The sequence below is a fragment of the Rhinopithecus roxellana genome, chromosome 8, assembly GCF_007565055.1.
Source record: "Rhinopithecus roxellana isolate Shanxi Qingling chromosome 8, ASM756505v1, whole genome shotgun sequence".
Classification (NCBI taxonomy): domain Eukaryota; kingdom Metazoa; phylum Chordata; class Mammalia; order Primates; family Cercopithecidae; genus Rhinopithecus; species Rhinopithecus roxellana.
In genome coordinates, this window is record NC_044556.1 from 76,763,961 (window position 1) to 76,787,267 (window position 23,307).

At 43.6% G+C, this 23,307-nt stretch overlaps 2 protein-coding genes across 8 annotated transcripts in view; one reads left to right on the forward strand and one right to left on the reverse strand.

The window, feature by feature from the left end:
- SRGAP2 (SLIT-ROBO Rho GTPase activating protein 2) overlaps positions 1-5,960 on the reverse strand; it is a 261,388-nt gene extending 255,428 nt beyond the window's left edge. For 5 of the 6 annotated variants that reach the window (XM_030935181.1, XM_010362493.2, XM_030935185.1 and 2 more), the window contains exons 1-2: positions 4,061-4,366; positions 1,678-2,286 (exon numbers count right to left, since the gene is read on the reverse strand). In XM_030935181.1, the coding sequence (XP_030791041.1) occupies positions 1,678-1,744 (67 nt within the window). In that variant the 5' untranslated portion in view covers positions 1,745-2,286; positions 4,061-4,366. Of the gene's footprint in view, positions 1-1,677; positions 2,287-4,060 lie in introns of all 6 variants that reach the window. The other variant, XM_030935183.1, reaches the window with a different exon arrangement.
- On the forward strand, positions 3,677-23,100 carry FAM72A (family with sequence similarity 72 member A). Of its 2 annotated transcripts, none has more exons than XM_030935186.1 (4): positions 3,677-3,869; positions 8,138-8,215; positions 12,205-12,329; positions 21,890-23,100. In XM_030935186.1, the coding sequence occupies exons 1-4, from the start codon at positions 3,718-3,720 to the stop codon at positions 21,982-21,984; spliced, it is 450 nt and encodes a 149-aa protein (XP_030791046.1). In that variant the 5' UTR covers positions 3,677-3,717; the 3' UTR covers positions 21,985-23,100. The 2 variants fall into 2 exon arrangements, with proteins under 2 accessions (XP_030791046.1, XP_010360793.1); XM_010362491.2 differs by lacking the exon at positions 3,677-3,869 and adding an exon at positions 4,816-5,831.
- Positions 23,101-23,307: the final 207 nt, after the last annotated feature.

The window sequence follows — 23,307 nt, forward strand, 5'->3', positions numbered from 1 at the left end:
TGGAGAGAAATTTGGGAAGATCAAAGTTATTAACACTCCCGATGGCAACAGTTTAAGAATAGGATGTGTACAAAAAAAAAAAAAAAAAGACATATCTGGTTAAAACTGCAGGGGGGATTCCAAGAGCAAATGCAGTGCATCTGGACAGGACATGGAGGTCAGTGGCCTATTGTTTACAAAAACAGGCCTGGATTATGAACAGTGACAAGAGGCCAAGACCTCAATTATAACTCACAACCACACCTCTCTCAATCCCAGTTCAACTGAAGCTATCAATCAGTCAACCCCCCCCATCTCTGTAATAAACCTACCAATGTTTTCATCCAAGTGGATAGAAGGCCCCTTAGGGTACCTCCAGCATTGACCAAACTAATGACATAAAAAAGATCCTGTAGGTACAATGAGGACTTCAGACTACCTTCCAACCTTCCAAGAGATAAGGGAGCTGCCCATTTCAAACTCTGCCCCTACCCCCACCCCCCAGCAATCACTAGAGGGGAGACATGGCCCTTCCCAGGTCCTCTCTGACAGGAAAAGGTCTCCTTACACTGGTGCAGGGAAAGGAGGGGCCCCTCCCTCTGTACTCTGAAACAAAGGAAAACCCAGAGCTCCAACCATGTGGTGTAACATTCAAGGCCACCCACCTCTTCCACTCCCCAGCTAAGGTCTCAATGGGCTGGAGCCACATGGCTCTTTCCAGTGACTGACCAGGAAGGGACAGTGCCTTGCACAAACACATGCTGCAGCTCTTTAACAGACAGGAACCCTTCCTATGGGAAGTACTGGTTTAAAAAACGCTATCTGAGTAAGGGCTCTTATTCATGAGTCAAGTCAGACAATCGACTAGATGAGAAGACAGGTCACTTGGTTTCTCCTAGTCCACATTTCGCTTTACCCTTCACATTTTTCAGGAGAGGGAAATGGGGCTTTAAAAGCATGTCTTCCGGAGCAGAGGGTCACAGCACGGAAGGGTTAAACAATTATGTCTTCCCATTTTCCAGAATCAGCACCAACCAGCTACCCTAACAACTCTATTCAGATTTAGGTGAGGGCGGAGACCTGGCGTTGGTGGCCTTATTCTATGATCTCTGATTGTATGCAGGCCGACCAGAGACCAGGCAGGTACAAGGTGCACCCAAGGTGGCAATGGACTTTTGGTGCCAATGCCACAGCAAATCTTATGTTTTAATATAGTGCATCCGAAAAACCCCGCCTCTCCCAAGGCTCTCCAAATGGTACACCTTCTCAAGGTTGCCTTTCTATCTGGACTCCTCTTCAATCTCTGAAACAAACGTCCAAACACCTGTCAGATTTCAGTTGTCTTTTAAGGAAACCTGACCCAGAGAACGGGAGGCAAATTGTGCCTTTCTCTCTCTAAGAGTCTCCTGCCCCTCCCCCCACCCTGTCCAGCTTGGGGGAAGGGGCTGCCAAAATCATGGTCAGCCCTACAAAGATACTCCTACAGCCCACTCCAAAAATTCCTTTCCAGTGTCAATAGCCCCTGGCACTGCCCATCCTTTGGAGGTTCAGACCCATCTATGAAACAAACCACCTCTGGGGTCAGCCTGCCCCCATCTGCTCCACCCAAAGAAATGAACAACCTGCAAATCACGGTGGAAATACACGCCTCACCAGTCCACAGAGCATTTGCAGTGTGCTATTTTTCAAAGCCCTTACCTTTGACCTGAGTATCATACTCTGCTATGATCTCCTTATCCTTTTTGAATTTGGCTGGAGACGTCATGTTTTCCTTCTTTCTTCCAAATTCGAATTGTGAATTGATAGATCCACGGAAAAAATCCAACCACCTAAATCAATACCTCCAAGAACGCTTCTCTCGAGGGCAGAAGGGGCCCCCCGCGGTGGTCTCCAGCGCTCCGTGGAGCGCGGGCTGCGGGCTGGGCAGGCGGCTACGGCGGGCACATGCAGACGGTGGGCGCTGGGGCCGGGTGCGGCGGCGGCTGGTGCCTGTGCTAGAGCCGGAGCCGCAGCCTCAGCATTAGCCGGGAGAACTGCAGCGCCCGGAGGCTGGCCTGGGGTCTGACATCAACGACACAGGCAGGGAGTGGAAGTCCTTCCGCACAACATGGTGTGGGGCTGCGGGGGTGTGGACGCGCCCAGCTGTGTCCCCGGGAGGGAGTGGGTGCTTTTTGGGGTACCGGGGGAGGGCTGGGAGTGTTTCGCGGTTTTTTGTCGTAGAGGCTCAAAGATGCTGCAAATCAAATCCCAAACGGGAGCCGCAGCAGCGCAGACTGGATCGGAAGTCGTTTGCTCCGGTTCACTTGCCTGTAAATGCAGGAAAAGGGGGAGGGGGCGATCAGCCAGAGCGCAGATCCTAATCGCGGCGGGGGTGGGGTAGGGGACGTCGTTCCGAGCCCGCCCTGGACCCATTCCTGTCGGCTTAACGCCTCCCGGCCCGCAGAGCCCGGCGCGGCGAGGTGGGGAGGAAGGAAGCTCCCTCCGGATTTTGTTTTAAGGCTGAGAGAAAACACTTTGGAGCAGCCGCCTGCGCGGGCTTCGGGTGGGGACTGCAGGAACGCGGGGCACCGGGCGGGGACTGCGGCACCTCGGGGGCCTCCCGAGCCCCGCCAGCGCTGGGCAGCGGCCAGCCCGAGAGCCCTCCCGACCTAGCCCCGGACGGGGCCCCAGACCCCCGGCCGGGGCACCTCCCTGTACATCAAAGGGGATCAAAGCCGGGGAGGGACAAGCCACCCGGGCACAACTTTTCTTCTCCTCCCGCCCCTCCTCCCAGTTGTTTTGTTTTTGGTTACTAGCTTCTCTTGGCAGCAAAATGTTGGTGGCGGGGTGAGGGGCGGCAAATCTGCAGGAAAAAGCCTGCTCGGCACGGGACACATCCAGGAAAACAATGTGGTCAGCTGAAGCAGGAAACGGGTTAGAGGATAGGGTCGGAGCCGGGAAAACCGGGGGGCGGCGAGCGGAAGGCAGCCGTCGCCTCCCCCAAGCTAAGGACGATAGTGACTATAAATGCCACCTCCAAAATTTTTTTCCCACCCAAGCCCAGAGATCCCAGATATCGCACCCAATCCCAGGCTGGGGATGGGGGGAGGTCGGTGAGGTCGCAGTCCTGACTCCTCGCACCAGGCGGTGCCCGAGAATATCCTGCCCCGGACCAGGCCCAGGAGGCGGGAGGGACGCAAGCGGGAGCGCGGAGCCCGGCGTCTAGCTCCCCCGCGTGCCGCAGCGGCGACCCTTCCTACTTGGTCGTTCCTTTTCCTCCGAGCGCCAGGAGGAAGCTCCCGCTAGCGTCTCCCACTTCCCGCGGCTGGAGGAAGGGGCCACACTGAGGGAGCAAGACAGGGAGCAGAGTCGGCGTGGTTCAGGCGGGCGGGAAGCGGGAGGCGGGTGTGAGATGGGGTCCTGAGGCTGGAAGGGAGCCCGGGGACAAACGGAGTTGCACACGCTGGGAAGGCGGGAGGGGTCAAGGAGAAGGCTGCCTTAGAGGTGAGGTGAATTGGGGGACGATCATGGGTCGCGATGTCGCGTGAAGCGCAAGGATGTCAGGAACTGTGGGGACCGAGATATGGTCTAGGAAAGGGAGTGGGCGAAGAGAAGTCCATCTGGGCGGGCCGGGGGGTGGGACTGGGGGAGAGCCCCGGAAGCTGAGCGAACACTCATCCTCCTGGGTCCTAGGCTGGGACCCGGGCTGTCCGCCAGGGCTGGCAGACAGTGGAGGACTACGGTCGATGGTTACGCGCAATGCCAACGACGACCGCCCCACGGTGGACCGCGGCTGCCCGTGTGCGGAGGAACGGGAGAGGCGACTGGGTGCTGGCTGCGCTGCGGTCCGAGAGCCAGGACAGAGTCCCAGGCTGTACAGTGATGGGCGGAGAAACTCGCAGTCCTGAGAAGTATTATGGGCTGTACTGGGAGATTTGGAGAGGGTGGGGGGGGCGGTCTGAGGGATTCCGGGCGGCACCGCTAAGGCGATGCCGCGAGCAGCATCCGCGCCCTCTCCCTCCCGCCCCAGCCCGGGTTTGTTCAGTCAGGGCTCCAGCCCGGCGGCCGGGAGGAAGAAAAGGAAGAGGGAAGGAGCCTTTACCTGGCTCTGACGCGACGGGTCCCAGGCCCCCGGCTCCGCTTCCCACTCAGAGCTCTCCTCCCCTCTCTTCCCCGCCACCCGTTTCTACGCAGACCGCTGCCCCAGTCCCTTGAGGAGCCTCCGCCAACTCCGCAGGACCCCGCCGGGAAGCAGAGCCCACCCCTTTACCAATCACCGCCCGTTTTCTATCGACCGATGGGGCCCATAGCCAATAAGAAGAGCTGATCCCGAGAGGCCCGTAATGAGGGGGAGGAGCTGGCAAAACTTGGAGGTGTGACTAGCACTGCCGAGGCGTGGTCACAGATTAAGCTCCACCCGGAGTTGTCGAACCCCTGGGTAGAACTGATGGGCGGGATTAAAATGGAACCGACGACCAAACACAAACTCTTGAGCTAAGGCATGGCCAATTGGGCCGGGGTAGAGAGGCGGGGTGTTGCGGGTAATTTTAGCCAATAGAGAGTAGAGACCGATGGGGCCTGTAGAACCTCTTCCAATAAGAAGCGGGAAGGGCGTGCCTTGCCACTTTCACTAGGGCAAAGGGAGGGTTTGCCGAAACCTCCCGAAACCGGCCAATGAGATCGGAGGCGGAGCCAAGCTCAGCCAACCAGAAAGCCGAGCTGATCTCAGCACCGTTACTGGGCGGTGCCTACGGTCTTCAAGCCACTAAGCTCTCGTCAGGGGAGGCCCCGGAGCCTTCCAATGAGGGACTGGGGCGAACTCTAGTTCTTCCAATCGGTGCGCGGCGCTGGCAATTCAAACTGATACCAGGTTGGAGAGGCCGGAAAAGCGGAAGACGGAGCGAAAACCAACGTGTTTGGTGACAGACCCCAGCGCCGACTGAGGCCCCAAAGCGACTTCAGCCCTGCCCCACCAACACCACCGCGCGCCCGGGAACAGCCGCTCCGGGAAGAGACCTGAGGGGACTGCGGGGGGCACGAGGGACAGCAGACAGGAGGGAAGACGCGAGAGAAACAGCGCGAGCACGCTGAGGGCCGGGGGTTGCCAGGAAGGGGGGCCCGCGGACCCGCAGAGCGGAGGAAGGTCCAGGAGAGAGGGGCGGGACGGAGGAGAACCCGGGATCGCCTGGCGGAAAAAGCGAAGGGAGTTTCTGAATCCTGTGAAGAGGAGAAGTGGGAAGGGACGCTTAGCCCGAGATCCGAGAGCAGGGAACGGGAGCGCTCCGCGGGAGGGGCTTAATGCTGGGAAAGGGGCGTCTTAAAAGAGGAGAAGCTTTAAATAAGACAATCGGAGAAGGCTGAGGGAATTGCTATGAAGGGGCAGGGGCTGAAGAGTAGAGGACTCCTTTAGACAGCAGAAAGGGAAAGCTGTTGAGAAGTTCCCTTCAAACCCCACCTGCCTCCTCTCCAATTCAAACTCCACTCCCTTCTCCAAAAGTTAAAAAGGAAAGCCAAGTTGCCGCGCTCCCCTGTTCCTACTCAATAAATACTTCTACTCCGCCACTGGGAAAACAGAAAAAAACTAATTTCCTTCCCAATATAAGAACTTAGAAAAGCTCGAGGTCTCGCAACTTGAATTTTAGCCTAGGGGAATCAAAGTAGTAGGAGCACTGCTCTTGTTTCCTTTTTCAAAATCTCACACCTCATCCTTCCTGCGACGCCATGTCTACCAACATTTGTAGTTTCAAGGACCGGTGCGTGTCCATCCTGTGTTGCAAATTCTGTAAACAAGTGCTCAGCTCTAGGGGAATGAAGGCTGTTTTGCTGGCTGATACTGAAATAGACCTTTTCTCTACAGACATCCCTCCTACCAAGTAAGTCATGCTAGTGGGGGCAACGGTAGCTTTTAACTAAATGGGAACACTTATGGCTTGGATCTGTGGGAGTCAACAAGGAGGTTATCATTTCGGTGTTCCAGCCACTCCCACCAGTTTGATGATCCCCTTGGAATATATCTAAGTGGGCAGACTGTCTGGACAAAGTCTGTGGTTAAGCCAAGGTGGTCAGTCCTGATATAATGCTTCTAGTTCAATTACAGTCATGTGACCACACATCTCTTAAGTTTGATCCCTCGTTCAGTGCCCTGCCCAACCATCCTATTTCGCTGAATCAAGTCCATGACGTAGACTCTAGGTAAATTCAGGCAAAATTTTCTGTGCTCTTGGAGAGGAGAGGTCATTTAAGTTTTTCATTTCTGTCCATGAAAGTTTGCACCAAAAAAAAACAAAAAAAAAATCAGTTTTCTACCATTATTTGCAATTGGCATCCTAAATCAGATCGGTTGTTCATCAAATTCAGTTTTCTTTCCTCAAAACTCTCTCTCTCTGAAAGAGATGTAAATAGATTTTTATGGGATGAAAAATAGAGACTTAGCCTTAATCCTTATCTCCAATAAAGCCTATTTTGGACATTACACATTTGTTCCCATACTTGAACCCTTTTAAAATCTGTTTGTGGCCGGGTGCGGTGGCTAACGCCTGTATTCCCAACACTTTGGGAGGGGGAGACGGGCGGATCACCGGAGGTAAGGATCAGCCGGGCCAACATGGTGAAACCCCGTCTCTACTAAAAATATAAAAATTAGCTGGGTATGGTGGCAGGCGCCTGTAATCCCAGCTACTTGGGAGGCTGAGGCAGGAGAATTGCTTGAACCCTGGAGGCGGAGGTTGCAGTGAGCTGAGATCGTGCCATCGCACTCCAGCCTGTTGCGGGGGGAGGGGGCGGACAAAAGCAAGGCTTTGTCTCAATAAATAAATGAATAAATAAAATCTGTTTGTTTTCAGCCACTAACTGCTTTCGGGTGTAGAGTCCTTAAGAATTTGCCTCCTATTTGGTAAAACAGCCATTTTATAATCCTTTTTCTAGCTCTAAATAGTACTTTCCCTTTCCATAGTCAACATATATGTGCCCTATGTGAATCTTCAAGATTTAGTTCTTTATTGAAATTGTATTATTAAAAGGAAAGTAATTATCCAAAATATGAGTGGACAATTATTCTCTAAGTCTTTGCATATAGATCCAGAGGAAGCAGGCTAATAACCACAATTAATTTTAAATGAATTTCATGATAATGATAGAAGTTTTACAAGTTTTTAAATTTACCCAGGTAAAGCTGTGTACTCTTCCTTTCTTGAAATCTTTTCTGAATTGATCTAAGTGTAATCATGCCTAACAGCAAAGCCAAAGGCTCTCATCTATTGCAGAGATAAATGGGTTATTTTAAAATCTTACCAATTTTTTTAAATTCTAAGTTAATATTTGACATTTGTGTGTGTGTGCATCATATATGTATTTCAAAAAAGGAAAAACACTAGAAAATAAATAATAGAACCTACTGCTACAAAGTTCTGAGATTCATTGTCCACTGCTTTTTCTTTTTAGTAGCTCATACACAAATTTAAAATATTAACCCATTCATCTTTGCAATAGCTATGGTAAGTAATAAGGCAGTCATAAGGAAAGCTAGGTGAATTGTTACAGGTTAGACCCAAGTCTAAAATAGAATCAGGTTTTTCCTATTTTCTGCTCTTCTTTGTAGGGGTTAAAATAGTAATGAATTAGCGTGCTAAGATGTGTGTGAATCAATGAACACATAAAAAATTTTTAAATGGAAAATTTGTCAGATGTTTTATGGTGAGCTCACAAATCTGAACTGACTCTTTAAAAATATACTATAGTTCTATGTTAGCTTTCAGCTCTTTGGATTGACAAAATTTGTGCTAAATCAAGCATAGAATTACTATCCGATTCAGCAGTTCTGGGTTCATATCCCAAAAGAATTCAAAGCTGGATCTTGGAAGAGAGATTTGCACACCCATGTTCATTAACAGCATTATTCACAATAACCAAGAGGTGGAAGCAATCCAAATGTCCATTGACTATACAGATGAATGGATAAACAAAATGTGGTTTGGGTACCTATAGTTCACCTACTCGGGAAACTCTGGTAGGAGGGTCACTTGAACCCAGGAGATTCATTACACAACAGTGTGATTATATTTAACACATCTGCTCTGCACACATAAAACTTGCTAAGTTGGTAAATTTTGTTAATTTTTTGCCACAATTAAATTTTTTGTACAGTACATTTGACTGTCTTTTTATACCTTTCTCTCTCCAGCGCAGTGGACTTCACCGGAAGATGCTATTTCACCAAAATCTGCAAATGTAAACTGAAGGACATTGCATGTTTAAAATGGTAATTTGTGGCACTATTCTGGATAGCCCTGGGTTTGGAAGATGGATATTGACACCAAAGCATAGAGAAAGATTCAGTGGGCTGCAATAAGCACTGGTATAAAGTATGCAATGAGCCATTGAAAAAGCATTTATTACTTAGAGCTATTTTTTAAAAGGGTTTTGTGATGCTTCACATTAGTATATAATTTTACAATTTTCAAAGTGTATTCACAGTATCCGCTTCAATTTTCAGAACAAGGCAATGTAGGTTAGCGGGGAAAAACACTTGGATTTACAATAATAAAAATCATGTTTGAGGTCTGACCCTACCCTTACTCTCGATGTGATCTTGAATTAACTCCTTAAGGCTCTAAACTGCTGAACCTCTGTTTTCTTATTTAATTTCTAGGTTATTATTTTTTCTTTCTTTGTTTTTAGAGGGGTCTCATACTGTTGCTCAGGCTGGAGTGCAGTGGCATGATAATAGCTCACTGTAGCCTTGAACTCCTGGGCTCAAGTGATTCTCCTACCCCAGCCTCCTGAGTAGCTGGGACTACAGGCAGGCACCACTATGCCTGGCTAAGTTTTTTATTTTTTGTAGCAATAGGGTCTTGCTATGTTGCCCAGGCTGATCTCAAACTCCTGGCCTCAAGTGATCCTCCCTCCTCAGCTTCCCAAAGGGCTGGGATTACAGGTGTGAGCCACCGCATCCTACCTTAATTAATTAATTAATTAATTAATTTTTAGTTTTTTTTTTTTTAGAAGGAGTTTTTGCTCTTGTTGCCCAGGCTGGAGTGCAATGGCACGACCTCAGCTTACTGCAACCTCCACCTCCCAGGTTCAAGTGATTCTCCTGCCTCAGCCTCCCAAGTAGCTGGGATTACAGGCATGCACCACCATGCCCAGCCAATTTTTTTTTTTTTTTTTTGTATTTTTAGTAGAGACAGGATTTCTCCATGTTGGTCAGGCTGCTCTTGAACTCCCAACCTCAGGTGATCCACCCACCTTGGCCTGCCAAAGTGCTGGGATTACAGGCATGAGCCACCACACCCAGCCATTCTGTCTTATTAAGATAGAAATTTAATAATCTTCTGTGTTTACCTTATCAAGTTATTGTAAAGATCAAATATGAATGTTAAAAGGCTCAATAAACTATAAATTACAACACAGCTGAGAGCTATTACTATAATCTTTTGAGAAGTAGACAGACATGTTGTTATTTTCATTTTAGGAGGAAAAAAGTTGAAATTTTCTCATTTAGATGGGGTTTCTATTATAAATGACAATCCTAATAATTTTAATTGGCAAACTCTTCTTATGTACTATTTTATTTCATTCCTTTATTTAAGCTATAATTATATTGAGGAGCCAGTATGTGGTAGTTGTTGTTACAAGGACTGGAAATACAACAGAATCTAGATGAAGTCACTGGCCTTTGGACATTATTTTCTTTCTTTTCCTTTTTTTTTTTTTTTTAAACGGAGTCTTGTTCTGTTGCTCAGGCTAGAGTGCAGTGGCACGATCTCTGCTCACTGCAACCTCTGCCTCCCAGGTTTAAGCAATTCTCCTGCCTCAACCTCCTGAGTAGCTGAGACTACAAGCACGCACCGCCATGCCCAGCTAATTTTTTGTATTTTAGTAGAGACAGGGTTTCACCGTGTTGCCCAGGCTGGTCTCAAACTCCTGAGCTCTGGCAATCCGCCTGCCTTGGCCTCCCTAAGTGCTAGGATTACAGGTGTGAGCCACTGCACCCAGCCCACCTGGCTAATTTAGTATTTTTAGTAGAGATGGGATTTCACCACGTTAGCCAGGCTGTTCTCAAACTCCTGATCCACCTGCCTCAGCCTCCCAAAGTGTGGGATTACAGGTGTGAGCCACCACGCTTGGGCAACAACATTTTTTTTTTTTTGAGACGGAGTCTTGCTCTGTTGCCCAGGCTGGAGTGCAATGACACGATCTCGGCTCACTGCAACTGCACTCCGTCTCCCGTGTTCAAGTTATTCTCTCACCTCTGCCTCCCGAGTAGCTGGGACTACAGGCACACGCCACCATGCCCAGCTAATTTTTGTATTTTTAGTAGAGACAGGGTTTTGCCATGTTGGCCAGACTGGTCTCGAACTCCTGACTTCAAGTGATCTGCCTGCCTTAGCCTCCCAAAGTGCTGGGATTACAGGCGTGAGCCACCACTCCCGAGCAACAACATTTTCAAAAGAAAACCAAAACAGGAAATTTTAATCATATATTTTGTCTAACCTAATGTATCCAAAATATTTCAATGTGTAACCAACATAAACTACTAATGTAATGTTTTATATTCCATTTTTTGTTCTTACTCTTTGAAATCTGGTGTACATTTTATACTTAACAGCACATCTCAGTTCAGGCCAGCCCCATTTCAAGTGTACAACAGCCACATGTGGCCAGTCGCTATTATTCTTGACAGCATAGACCCGGACCTTGGTATGGAGAAGTTTTTATTTTTGTTCTTGGCAATTGAAGGGATTTTAACCAGGGAACAGAATGATCTGATGTAGCCACTAGAATGTTAGCTCCATGAGAACAAGGGCTTTGTTTTGTTTACCACTGTATTCCTAGCACCTAGAGCAGTGCCTGACAGATAGTAGATACTCAATAAATGTTAGTTAAGTGATGAATCCATGGATGAATGAATGAATACAAGTGGTAATTAAAGCCATGGAATTTATTCTTGCAATACATTGCATATATAGGACATGACATGACAAATATCTTGCAATATATTGCTTATATAGGACATGACAAATAACTGTCAGTCCTAGTCCAAAAACAACTTTTGTTTTCATTTGTTTGCCTTTCAAGCAAGTTATAATTAGAAGACATATTTTAGGTGGGATGGTACCTTTTATAGTAATCTTTATTGGGTCTCATAAAAATGACTGACTCACAAATCTCACAGAGTAAGATTAAGCTTCAATAAGAATTTTTACAACTCAAGGTATAAACAGTTCATGTTGCTATTTTTTTTTAAGTACTAGCTAAAACATTCCCTGTAGGTTCACTCTATTTAATATGTGACTAGCTAGTTAAAAAAAAAAAAATTGTGAAAGAGTGAGGTACTTATAATCAGCTAGATAATTCTGAAAACTGTAAAAACTTTTGCAACTTTCTCTAGAGGCTGTAGATTGCTTTATTTCTGAATTCCTTCAAAAACATAGAGACTAAAATTAGAGCAGCCAGATTGTATTTGGTTTACAGGGACTCATGCTGTCTTCCTACCTCTCCATCTGTTGAAACAGTTTTTAGGTGCTGGCATGAAACTAGAACATGTAAGAACCCAACTTGCCACAGTCCTGGGATAGCAAAAACCTTTACCAACAGAACTGAGTTTATTTATTTTGTCTATACAGCACATCAATTTGGGTGGTTTATAGAACAAATCACAACATTATGGCATCTAGAAGCTAACTTCTGAAGGGAGAATGCATAAAATAATACTAGTAAGACAAGTGTGGTGGCTCACGCCTGTAATCCCAGCACTTTGGGAGGCCAAGGCAGGTGGATCACCTGAGGTCAGGAGTTCGAGACCAGCCTGACCAACATGGTAAAACCCCGTCTCTACTAATAATACAAAAATTATCTGGGCATGGTGGCATATGCCTGTAATCCCAGCTATTCTGGAGGCTGAGGCAGGAGAATCACTTGAACCTGGGAGGCGGAGGTTGCAGTGAGCTGAGATGGCGCCACTGCACTCTAGCCTGGGTGACAAGAGGAAAACTCTGTCTCAGTAACAACAACAATAATAATAATAATAGCAAAGAAATGTGAGAATATGTTACTATTATTCACTTAAAGACTGCTTTCCCACTTGATGGTAGAACTGCACCCCCATCCCATCCCAAAGATCCCAGCAATGAAAGTTGTTAGGAGGAAATGAGATCTAAATTATATGGTCTATTTATATAAGCATATGAAAAGACTTATCTGGCCAGTTATTACATGGTATCTAGTAACATTCACTTTCTTTTCTAGTGGGAATATTGTAGGTTATCATGTGATTGTTCCATGTAGTTCCTGTCTTCTTTCCTGCAACAACGGACACTTCTGGATGTTTCACAGCAAGGCAGTTTATGATATTAACAGACTAGACTCCACAGGTAAGAAACAATTGACTTGCACATTCCTGTAACATTTCTCTATCAATACCTGAATAAAATTCCCAATAGATCATTTCAGGATTCCTTTTAGATCTTCTTAACCGGATCAGCTAGAGTGAAACTTCAATTCTTTTTTCCCAGACATTCACTTATGAAAACTATTAGGCAAAATTCATCATCATTTCTATGTTCATCCTTGTACTTAAGGCCTCAAACTTGGCTGAATTTCTTGGTCTTTTAAAATGAATATTATAATTGCTCTTAACTGCTGTCTTAATATATATTCTGACTCCAGAGAATTTTTGAAGATTTTAGATTTGATAGTCAAATGTGTGTGTGTGTGTGTGTGTGTGTGTGTGTATGTGTGTGTCTGTGTCTGTGTCTGTGTGTGTATCTGTGTGTGTGTAAGAAAGGGAGAGGCCAGGCTAGGGCAATGGGAGTTGAGAGGAGGAGGACTAAGCAACCTCTCTATCTAGTGATGCTTCAGAATAAAAACAAACCCGACATCTATGTTAATACGTTATGACAGAATTTTAGTCAAGGGAAATATTTAACACCAAAGTATAAAGTATGTTGTACAGGTGCAGTTGGAGATATTGTGGGTTCAGTTCCAGACTACCATAATCACAAAGCAAGCAAATATCACAATTAAAGCAAGTCACACAATTTTTTGGTTTCCCAGTGTATATAAAAGTTACATTTACAATATATCGTAGTCTATTAAATGTGCAATAGCAGGACCTTTAAAAAACAATATGCATACCTTAATCAAAAAACACTTAGTCAGCCGAGAGCAATGGCTAATGCCTGTTATCCCAGCACTTTGGCAGTCCAAGGTGGGAGGATCACTTGAGCCCAGGAATTTGAGACCAACCTGGGCAACATGCTGAGACCTCATCTCTACAAAAAAATACAAAAATTATCCAGGCATGGTGGTGCATACTGTCGTCCCAGCTACCCAGGAGGCTGAGGTGGGAGGATCACTTGAATTTGGGAGGTAGAGGCTGCAGTGAGCTGTGATCATGCCACTGCATTTCAGCCTGGGCAACAATATGAGACCACGTCTCAAAAAAGAAAAAAAAAATGCTTTATTGCTAAAAACTGCTAATGATCATCTGAACCTTCAGCAAGTCATAATCTTTTTGCTGGTGGAGGGTCTTGCCTTGATGTTGATGACTGCAAACCGATCAGGGTGGTGGTTGCTGGAGGTTAGGATGTCTGTGGCAATTTCTTAAAATAAGACAACAATGAGGTTTGCCACATGGATCGACTCTTCCTTTCACAAAAGATTTCTCTGTGGCATGTGATGCCATTCGATAGAATTTTACACATAGTAGAACTTCTTTCAAAATTGGAGTCAATCCTCTCAAATTCTACTACTACTTTACCAACTATGTTTATGTAATATTCTAAATCCTTTGTTTTCATTTCAACAATATTTATAGCATCTTCATCAGAGTAGATTTCACCTCAAGAAACCATTTTCTTTGCTCATCCATAAGAAGCAACTCCTCATCCATTAAAGTTTCATCATGAGATTGCAGCAATGCAGTCACGTCTTCAGGCTCCATTTCTAAGTGTAGTTTTCTTGCTATTTCTTTTTTTTTTGAGACGGAGTCTCGCTCTGTCGCCCGGGCTGGAGTGCAGTGGCCGGATCTCGGCTCACTGCAAGCTCCGCCTCCCGGGTTTACGCCATTCTCCTGCCTCAGCCTCCAGAGTAGCTGGGACTACAGGCGCCCGCCACCTTGCCCGGCTAGTTTTTTCTATTTTTTAGTAGAGACGGGGTTTCACCGTGTTAGCCAGGATGGTCTCGATCTCCTGACCTCGTGATCCGCCCGTCTTGGCCTCCCAAAGTGCTGGGATTACAGGCTTGAGCCACCGCGCCCGGCCAATTTCTTGCTATTTCTACCACATCTGCAGTTACTTCCTCCACTGAAGTCTAAAACCTCTCAAAGTTACCCCTGAGGGTTGGAATCGACTTCTTTCAAACTCCTGTTAAGGCTGATATTTTGCCCTCCTCCCATGAATCAGGAATGGGCTTTTCCAGATTTTCAATGTACTTTGCCCAGATCCATCAGAAGAATTACTATCTATGGCAGCTATAGCCTTATGAAATGTATCTCTCAAGTAATAAGACTTGAAAGATTAAATTACTTCTTGATCCACAGGCTGCCAAATAATGTTATTTTAAGGCATTAGAGCAACATTTATCTCCTCAAACAATGCCATCAGAGCTCTTGGGTGACTAGGTGCATTGTCAATGAACAGTAATATTTTCAAAGGGATTTTTCTGAGCAGTAGGTCTTAACAATGGGCTTAAAATATTTAGTAAAACATGTTTTCAACAGATTTGCTGTCGTCCAGGCTTTGTTGTTTCATTGATAGCACACAGGCAAAGTATATTTAGCATAATTCCTAAGAACCGTAGAAATTTCAGAATGGTAAATGAGCATTGGATTCAACTTGAAGTCACCAACTGCATTATCTTCTAACAAGAGATTCAGCCTGTCCTTTGAAGCTTTGAAGCCAACTATTACTTCTCCTCTCTAGCTATGAAAGTCCTAGATGGCATCTACTTCCAATAGAAGGCTGTTTTGTGTATATTAAAAATCTCTGCTGGATGCAGTGGTTCATGCCTATAATCCTAGGACTTTGGGAGGCCGAGGTGGATGGATCACCTGAGGTCAGGAGTTTAAGACCAGCCTGACCAATACAGTAGAACTCTGTCTACTAAAAATAAAAAATTAGCCGGGCATGGTAGTACATTCCTGTAATCCCAGCTACTTGGGGGGCTGAGGCAGAAGAATCACTTGAACGTGGGAGGTGGAGTTTAAGTGAACCGAGATGGCACCATTGCAGCAATAGTGAAACTCCATCTCAAAAAAAAAAAGAAAAAAAGAGGCCAGGCGCGGTGGCTCATGCCTATAATCCCAGCAGTTTGGGAGGGCTAGGTGGGCGGATCACCTGAGGTCGGGAGTTCAAGATCAGCCTGACCAACATGGAGAAACTCCATCTCTACTAAAAATGCAAAACTAGCCGGGCATGGTGGCACATGCCTGTAATCCCAACTACTTGCTACTTGGGAGGCTGAGGCAGGAGAATGGCTTGAACCCAGGAGACAGAGGTTGCAGTGAGCCGAGATCACGCCATTGCACTCCAGCCTGGGCAACAAAAGTGAAAGTCCGTCTCAAAAAAAAAAAAAAAGAAAGAAAAGAAAAGAAAAATCTGTTGTTTAGTGTAGCCACCTTCATCAATGATCTTAGCTAGATCTTCTAGATAACTTGCTGCAGCTTCTACATCAGCACTTTTTGCTTCACCTGCACTCGTATGTTGTAGAAATGGCTTTTTTCCTTAAACTTTATAAACCAACCTCTGCTAGCTTCAAACGTTCTACTACAGTTTCCTCGACTCTTTTGCCCTTCATAGAATTGCAGAGAGTTAAGACCTAGCTCTGGATTAGGTTTTCGCTTAAGAGAATGTCATGGCTGGTTTAATCTTCTATCTAGGTCACTAAAACTTTCTCCATATCAGCAATAAGGCTGTTTCACTTTCTTATTCATGTTTTCACTGGAGTAGCACTTCTTATGTCCTTTAAGAACTTTTCTTTGCAGTCACAAGTTGGCTAACAATTGGGCATAAAAGGCCCAACTTTCAGCCTGTCTCAGCTTTCAATATGTCTTCCTCACTACGCTTAATCATTTCTAGCTTTTGATTTAAAGTGAGAGACATGCGACTCTCTTTCACTTGAACACTTAGAGGTCATTGTAGGGATATTAACTGGCCCAATTTCAATATTGTTGTATCTTAGGAAAAAGGGAGGCCCCAGGAAAGAGAAAGAGAACAGCTGGTCAGTGGAGCAGTCAGAACACAGGAAATATTTATCGATTAAGTTTGCAGTCTTAAGTGGGTGTGGTCTTAAGTGAGTGTCGTTCATGGCACCCTGAAACAATTATAACAGTAACATCAAAAATCACAGATCACCATAATATATATAATAATAATGAAAAAGGTTGAAATATTGAGAGAACTATCAAAATGTAACAGACACAGGGTAAGCATATGCTGTTAGACTTACTCAATGCAGGATTGCCAAAACCTTCCATTTATATAAAGCCCAATATCTATGGTGTGCAATAAACTAAAACACAATTAATTGAGGTATGCCTATACTAATTATTTTAGCAAGGCCAGGCATGGTGGCTCACACCTGTAATCCCACACTTTGGGAGGCCAAAACAGATGATCACTTGAGGTCAGGGATTTGAGACCAGCCTGGCCAACATGATGAAACCCCCCTTGAACCTGGGAGGTGGAGGTTGCAGTAATCTGAGATTGCACCACTGCACTCCAGCCGGTGCAACAGAGTGAGACCCTGTCTCAAAAAAAAAAAAAAAAAAAAAAATTATTTTAGTAAGAAAGTACACTACCAATTCTTTTTTTCTTTAGATTTTATTTTTAGCATAATTTTATTAATATGCACTTCAAATATACATTGAAAAGACATATAACAGATACACAAAATCTAGGCTTAACGACATGGTGATATTTTACTAGATTTGCTTCAAGTCTTTTTTATTCTTTTAAGATATCAAATTACCTACTAACTCTCATTATTTTATCCCTGGAACTTATTATTACCCTGAAGTCAGTATATAACATTCTATACATGTTTTTATGCTATTGTCACATACATATACTCATGAGCAATGAAAAATATTGTTCTGTAAAATTTAAAATACTACATGCATGGTTTTGCACTTTATGTATCATTTAATATCTTATATTAATTTACATTTTCAAATGTACTTACACTGATATATTTAATTTTTAAAATTTATTCTAAGTATACTTTACTAAAAATTGCCCTCCAAAATGGCTGTACTAATGTAGTCTCACCAGTAATGTACAAGTGTCTTATTGTGTGGCAAGAGATTATGACATATTATACTAAGTCCTATTTTTTTTCTTCTGATGATAAAGCTGGACTCAGTTTCCTAGTCTTCCTTGCAGCTAAGTGTTACCAAAAGACAATACTGGTGACATGTGAGTAGAAGAGATGTGTGGTCCTTAAGTTACAGTGACCAATAAGTGAATCTTCCCCATGTTTTATTTACCCATCTATCAACTGAATGGAGAGTTCTCTGAGGGCCATAAAGAAAGCTGAGCTTCAAGCTGAGAGAAACCGGGTTTCCTGAATGACCTCATCACTTTAAAAAAAAAAAAAAAAAAAAAAGACCTCATCATTAAAAAAAAAAAAAAAAAAATTCTTTTTCCTTGTGTTAAGGTGCTAAGGCACTGAAATAGTAAATCTTTTTTTTTTTTTTTTTTTTTTTTTTAAGAGACAGAGTTTCACTCTTGCTTCCCAGGCTAATGTGCAATGGTGTCATCTTGGCTCACTGCAGTCTCCACCTCCTGGATTCAAGCAATTCTCATGCCTCAGCCTCCCAAGTAGCTGGGATTACAAGCATACACCCAGCTAATTTTTTTGTATTTTTAGTAAAGACGGGGTTTCACCATGTTGGTCAGGCTGGTCTTGACCAGGGGATCCACCTGCCTCAGCCTCCCAAAGTGCTGGGATTACAGGCATGAGTCACCATGCCCGGCCTGAAGTACCAATTCCTTTTTTTTTTTTTTTGAGATGAAGTCACTCTGTCACCCAGGCTGGAGTGCAGTGGCATAATCTTGGCTCACTGCAACCTCTACTTCCCAGGTTCAAGTGATTCTCCTGCCTCAGCCTTCTGAGTGGCTGGGATTACAGGCGTGCGCCACCGCACCTGGCTAAGTTTTATATTTTTAGTAGGGATGGGGTTTCACCATGTTGGCCAGGCTGGTCTCGAACTCCTGACCTCAGGTAATCCACCCACCTTGGCCTCCCAAAATGCTGGGATTACAGGTGTGAGCCACTGCACCGGCCAAAGTACCAATTTTTAAAGGGGATTTACATAATACTTTTTATATTGCCTGGAGCCACTGAGTTTTGTTATAAGACACAAGTTCTCAATGTCTAACATCTATTTACACAACAGACCAAGTTGATTTTAAGGAACTTTTCCTTTTTTTTTTTTTTTGAGACAGGGTCTTGCTCTGTCACCCAGGCTGGAGTGCAGTGGCACAATCTCGTCTCACTGCAGCCTCGACCTCCCAGGCTCAAGCAATTCTCCCACCTCAGCCTTCTCAATAGGTGGGACCACAGGTGTGTGCCACCATCCCTGGCTAATTTTTTGCATTTTTTGTAGAGACTGGTTTTTGCCATTTTGCCCAGGCTGGTCTTGACCTCCTGTCCTCAAGTGATCTGCCCACCTCGGCCTCCAAAATGCTGGGATTACAGGCCTGAGACACCTCGCCAGCCGACTTTAAGGAACTTGACAATCTAAGATGACACTAGCATTCTTAGGTTCCTAAATGCATGTTTTAGTCTCCTTTAGAACTTAAATGTATTTTTAAATACATGATTTGCCTTCACAGACCAAAAGATCATGAATTGCAAGCTAGGTTTTCAAGGGTCTTTAAATCCTCCAATTATGCTTAGATTTTTATAGATTTGATTTTTTTTATCATCTGAGATTCAACTGTGGCTCTCAATCTATCATTTATGGGGTCTTAATTTAAAACTTTGGTATGTTAAGAAGGCCATTTTCATGTAAGGACTTATCTGAACTCCCCTAAGTGGAATACAGTCTCCTAATTTAAGCCTCCAGTTTTATATTTGTGTTGCCCATGGGACACATTAAAGGAAGTTTCTGCTTTGATAGTATTTTTCCTGCTTTACAGGATTCAAAACACAGGGTGGAGATTTTTCAAGTTTGATTTACTTTTTAATATTGGTCAATGTTTCAAAGATAAAAGCCCCGTGTTCCTCCATTTGCACTGAATCTAATCCATAAGAAACAGATGTATCACAGGATTTCCTTCCTCCCTTCTTAACAGAGAAAGGAAGGTGCTGCTTCTGTCAGATCCAATCTCTTAGTTTATTTTTCCTCCTTTGAACCAATTGTGCTGAGCAGCTTCATGTCTCTGAGTACTGACTCCAAGAATATCAAGCTTCTGCTTTGTAACCCTAATATTGTGATTTCAAGCAAGATTTTCTAGATGCTTGGTATCAAAGCAAGTTTCTAATGGCGTCACAACTGTCCTTGAATCACCTGAGCCAGCAGTGTCAAAGGAATTGCATAGACAAGCTTTATAAATTCTAGAATGCTTAAACTGAAAAGGACTCCCGGAGGTCCGTTTTCTAGGCTAGTCTTCATATGGAGACCTGATTTCCTAGGACTTTCTGGAGGAGCCTTGGGAAACCTCAGCTCAAACTTCCTGAAATTGGCAAATGCCCTCAGAGGAAAAATGGCTTCAGCCCTCCGTTTACGTTTATGGGTTCTAATTTTCACTTTGATTTTTGCCTGGCAATTCCTTACAGCTCTTCCTGTCAGCTCTTCCATGACATTTACCAGGAGCAGAACACCATTCATTCTTGGGGTGGGGGTGGGGTAGCGTTTTTTATTATAAGCAATTCAAACACAAAAAGATTATAGAAAATAATAAGATACACATCTGTATCCCTGTCAGCATCAAATACATGCTAACTTCTTGCCAGATTAGATTACAGTATCTCCCTCAGTCAAGGTAAACAGTTGATTATTTCTACTGTTTCAACAATGTCACATTACACATCCCTGTGCATGTCTCCATGAACCACCTTTGCAAGATGGGCAACTGAGGAAGGGATGAGCAATGGGCTCTATTTGCAACATTTTTTTAAATTCATAAAATCCAATAATCTCCAGAAGTAAAAATAAATGAGCGAAATCTAAACAAGTCAACATAGATTAACCTCAAAAACATAATGAGTGAAAAAGCCAATTATAAAACAATGTGTAGTGTAATAACATTCTATACAAAATTTAAATCCTCAAAACAATAATATATATTATCTGTGTTACATGCATTTGTAGTAAAACCATGCATGGTGTACTAGCAGTGGTGAACACTGGATTCAAACCAAATCTCCAAACGCTGGCTCATTCCATTCCACCATGTGGCTGCTATCTCAGTGTGTATGGAGTGGGTATCCTGAATTGCTGGGTCCTCTTTGTGTCCACACTGATAACTGGACAGCTTAAGATTTGTTTTTCTGGCCAGGCGTGGTGGCTCACATCTGTAATCCCAGCACTTTGGGAGGCCAAAGCAGGGGGATCACCTGAGGTCAGGAGTTCAAGACCACCCTGATTGACATGGTGAAACCCCATCTCTACTAAAAGTACAAAAATTATCTGGGCATGGTGGCACTCGCCTATAGTCCCAGCTACTCAGGAGGCTGAGGCATGAGAATCACTTGAACCTGGGAGGCAGAGGTTGCAGTGAGCCAAGATTACTCCACTCGACTCCAGCCTGGGCAACAGAGCGAGACTCCGACTCAAAAAAATAAATAAATAAAATAAAGATTTTCTTTCCTTGTGAAGTTAATTGGCTATCCTAGAGGTCAGTTATTTTCCATTTAGTGCTTTTAACTTATAATTTATATATGCCCAGAGTAATAAACTTGTCATTATCCTCTACTGTGTGTTTAGTCATTTACTGTATACCCTTGCTGCATTCTTCAGTATGAAATCTGACTATTCTTTCTCACTGAAGTTTTTGATTATTCTTTTGTTTATTATAGTGACTGCTGCAACCTGGCCCTAAAGTTTAGGTTACACCTCTGCCTGTGGACTGAAACCCACTGGTATCAAGGATTGCAGTTCATATTATAACTGGCTCTGAACCCTTGCTTTTTTTCTGAATCAGAAAAATGGTACCAGCTACTTCTCTGCTTATTGAAGGGATGAGGAGACTTATTCAGGACTTTTCCCTGAACCCTCCAAAGAGGCACTTAATCTAAAAGGATCTTGTGTGATCTCCATTCTTAAACATCATTAAAATAGATCAGAAAATTATCAGTGTATAGTGATTATGGTATAATGCAGCTGGAGGCAGGGTTTGAGTACATGGACTCCTGAGAGCCTTTTGAGCTGTAAAATTCTAGATTTCAAGCCCTTGCTTAAAAGGATTTAAAGAATGTTTATGTCCTACCCCTTAAAAAAAAGTGTTTGCCAGGCATGGTGGCTCATGCCTGTAATCCCCAACAGTTTGGGAGGTCAACGAGAGAGGATCACTTGAGCCCAGGAGTTTGAGACTAGCCTGGGCAACATAATGGAAACCTGTATCTACAAAATAAAATTAGCCATGTGTGGTAGTACATGCCTGTAGTCCCAGCTACTTGGGAGGCTGAGGTAGGAGGATCACTTGAGCCCTGGAGGTTCAGGCTGCAGTGAGCTGTGATTGTGAACCGTGATTCTGCCAGGCACTCCAGCCTGGGCAACAGAGAGAGAACTTGTCTCAAAATAAATAAAGTTTATGTCCTAGATGAATAATATCAGATAATTTTATTTGCAGTACATTCTTTGCTACTCTTTTTACTGCTAACACTATGGTTTATATAAGAATATTAACATGTAAAGTTTCATAATTTGTGTTCTGAGTTATAACAGTAGTGAGCATTAAAGAATTTTATGACTTTTTATTTTCAGGTGTAAACGTCCTACTCTGGGGCAACTTGCCAGAGATAGAAGACAGTACAGATGAAGATGTGTTAAATATCTCAGCAGAGGAGTATATTAGATGAATGAAATTATGATATATATGATATACAGATTTTTTTCTATTTAAAAATATATTAATGGCTCAACTTTAAAATTGTTAGTTTGCCAGTGATCTTTTTTGGAAAACAAAAATGGGGCGTTTGTTGATTTATTTATTTTCTGTCTCTAATTAATTACCTCAGTTTGATTGAAGCCAGTGGAGTTGTGCTTTTCCTCTACTTCTAAACTTCCTCTCCCCCACCTTCTTCTGCCCAGTGTAGGTGTATTCTTAAATTCAGACAGGAGAAGATTCTTTCACATATCACTCAGTTACCTCCCAATCTGGGGGAGTTTTTCTTACAACTTAATACCAGATACCATTAATTTTACATTCCCGAATAAAGGCCTAGTGCCCATGCATAGTTCAACCATGCATATATCAAGCTCAACCGAATTTGAATAGGGGATTTAAAAAACAAGTTGTTAGGTTTCCATGGGCACTGGTTCTCATAGGTTCTATTGGTGATAACTGCTTTAATATGGAGCAAGAGTTTGTGAATCAGGAAATAGAATAAATTAAAATTTAAAATATATAGAGGAATCCTCTTGACTACTCAGCATGATGTTAGATAAATGAATTTGTCAGAAAATATCAGTGTACACTGTTTACCAATGTTATTTATTTACATTCTTCTAAAGCCATTATGGATACTGTATGATGAGAGCTAAACCTAAATAAGTTATCCTGTTCCCTAGGACTTTCTCTGTAAATAGCGAATTTTAGATGAGTAGTCTGTCCTAAATCTTAAATCGAAAAAAAACTAAAGAAGCGATTTGCTTAAGCCATTGTACATTATAAAGAGCTGTTTCGCTTTGCTTTGCTTTGCTTTGCTTTGCTTTGTTTTGTTTTTTTAAAGCTGTGCTCAGAGCCACAAAGGAACAGGAAAGTAGGGTAGTGTTGGATTCTGGTTTTATTTAAAGCTAAAATAAATGTATCTCTTTAATATCTCAGTTGTAGGGATTTTGTCAATACCAAAGCAGACTGAGTTGTGGTTTTGCAAATAAAGTTTTTTCTAAAAATGACCATTCTTCCTTTAATTTTTTATTATACCCACTTATCATATGTAAAAGTATAAAGAAATAGTACTTAAAGTATAGAATATAAGGCTAATGTTTATTGAATACTTACCATATGCCAGATGCTGTTCTAAGTGCTTTAGACATTTAACTCCACACAACAAACCTATGAGGTAGGTACCATTATTAATCCTTTTTTTTTTTAACTGGTAAATCAGGTGAGACAGAGAGAAATTAAGTAACTTGCTTAAGGTAGCATAACCGGTCAGAGTGCTCAGACAGAAGACTGA

What these genes read in the sequence shown, in the direction of transcription:
- FAM72A (XM_030935186.1), top strand. Translation starts at nt 3,718, where the DNA reads ATGCCAACGACGACCGCCCCACGGTGGACCGCGGCTGCCCGTGTGCGG. An exon ending in GACATTGCATGTTTAAAATG is followed by an intron (nt 8,216 to 12,204) that starts GTAATTTGTGGC and finishes TTTCTTTTCTAG; the next exon opens with TGGGAATATTGTAGGTTATC. An exon ending in TAACAGACTAGACTCCACAG is followed by an intron (nt 12,330 to 21,889) that starts GTAAGAAACAAT and finishes TTTTATTTTCAG; the next exon opens with GTGTAAACGTCCTACTCTGG.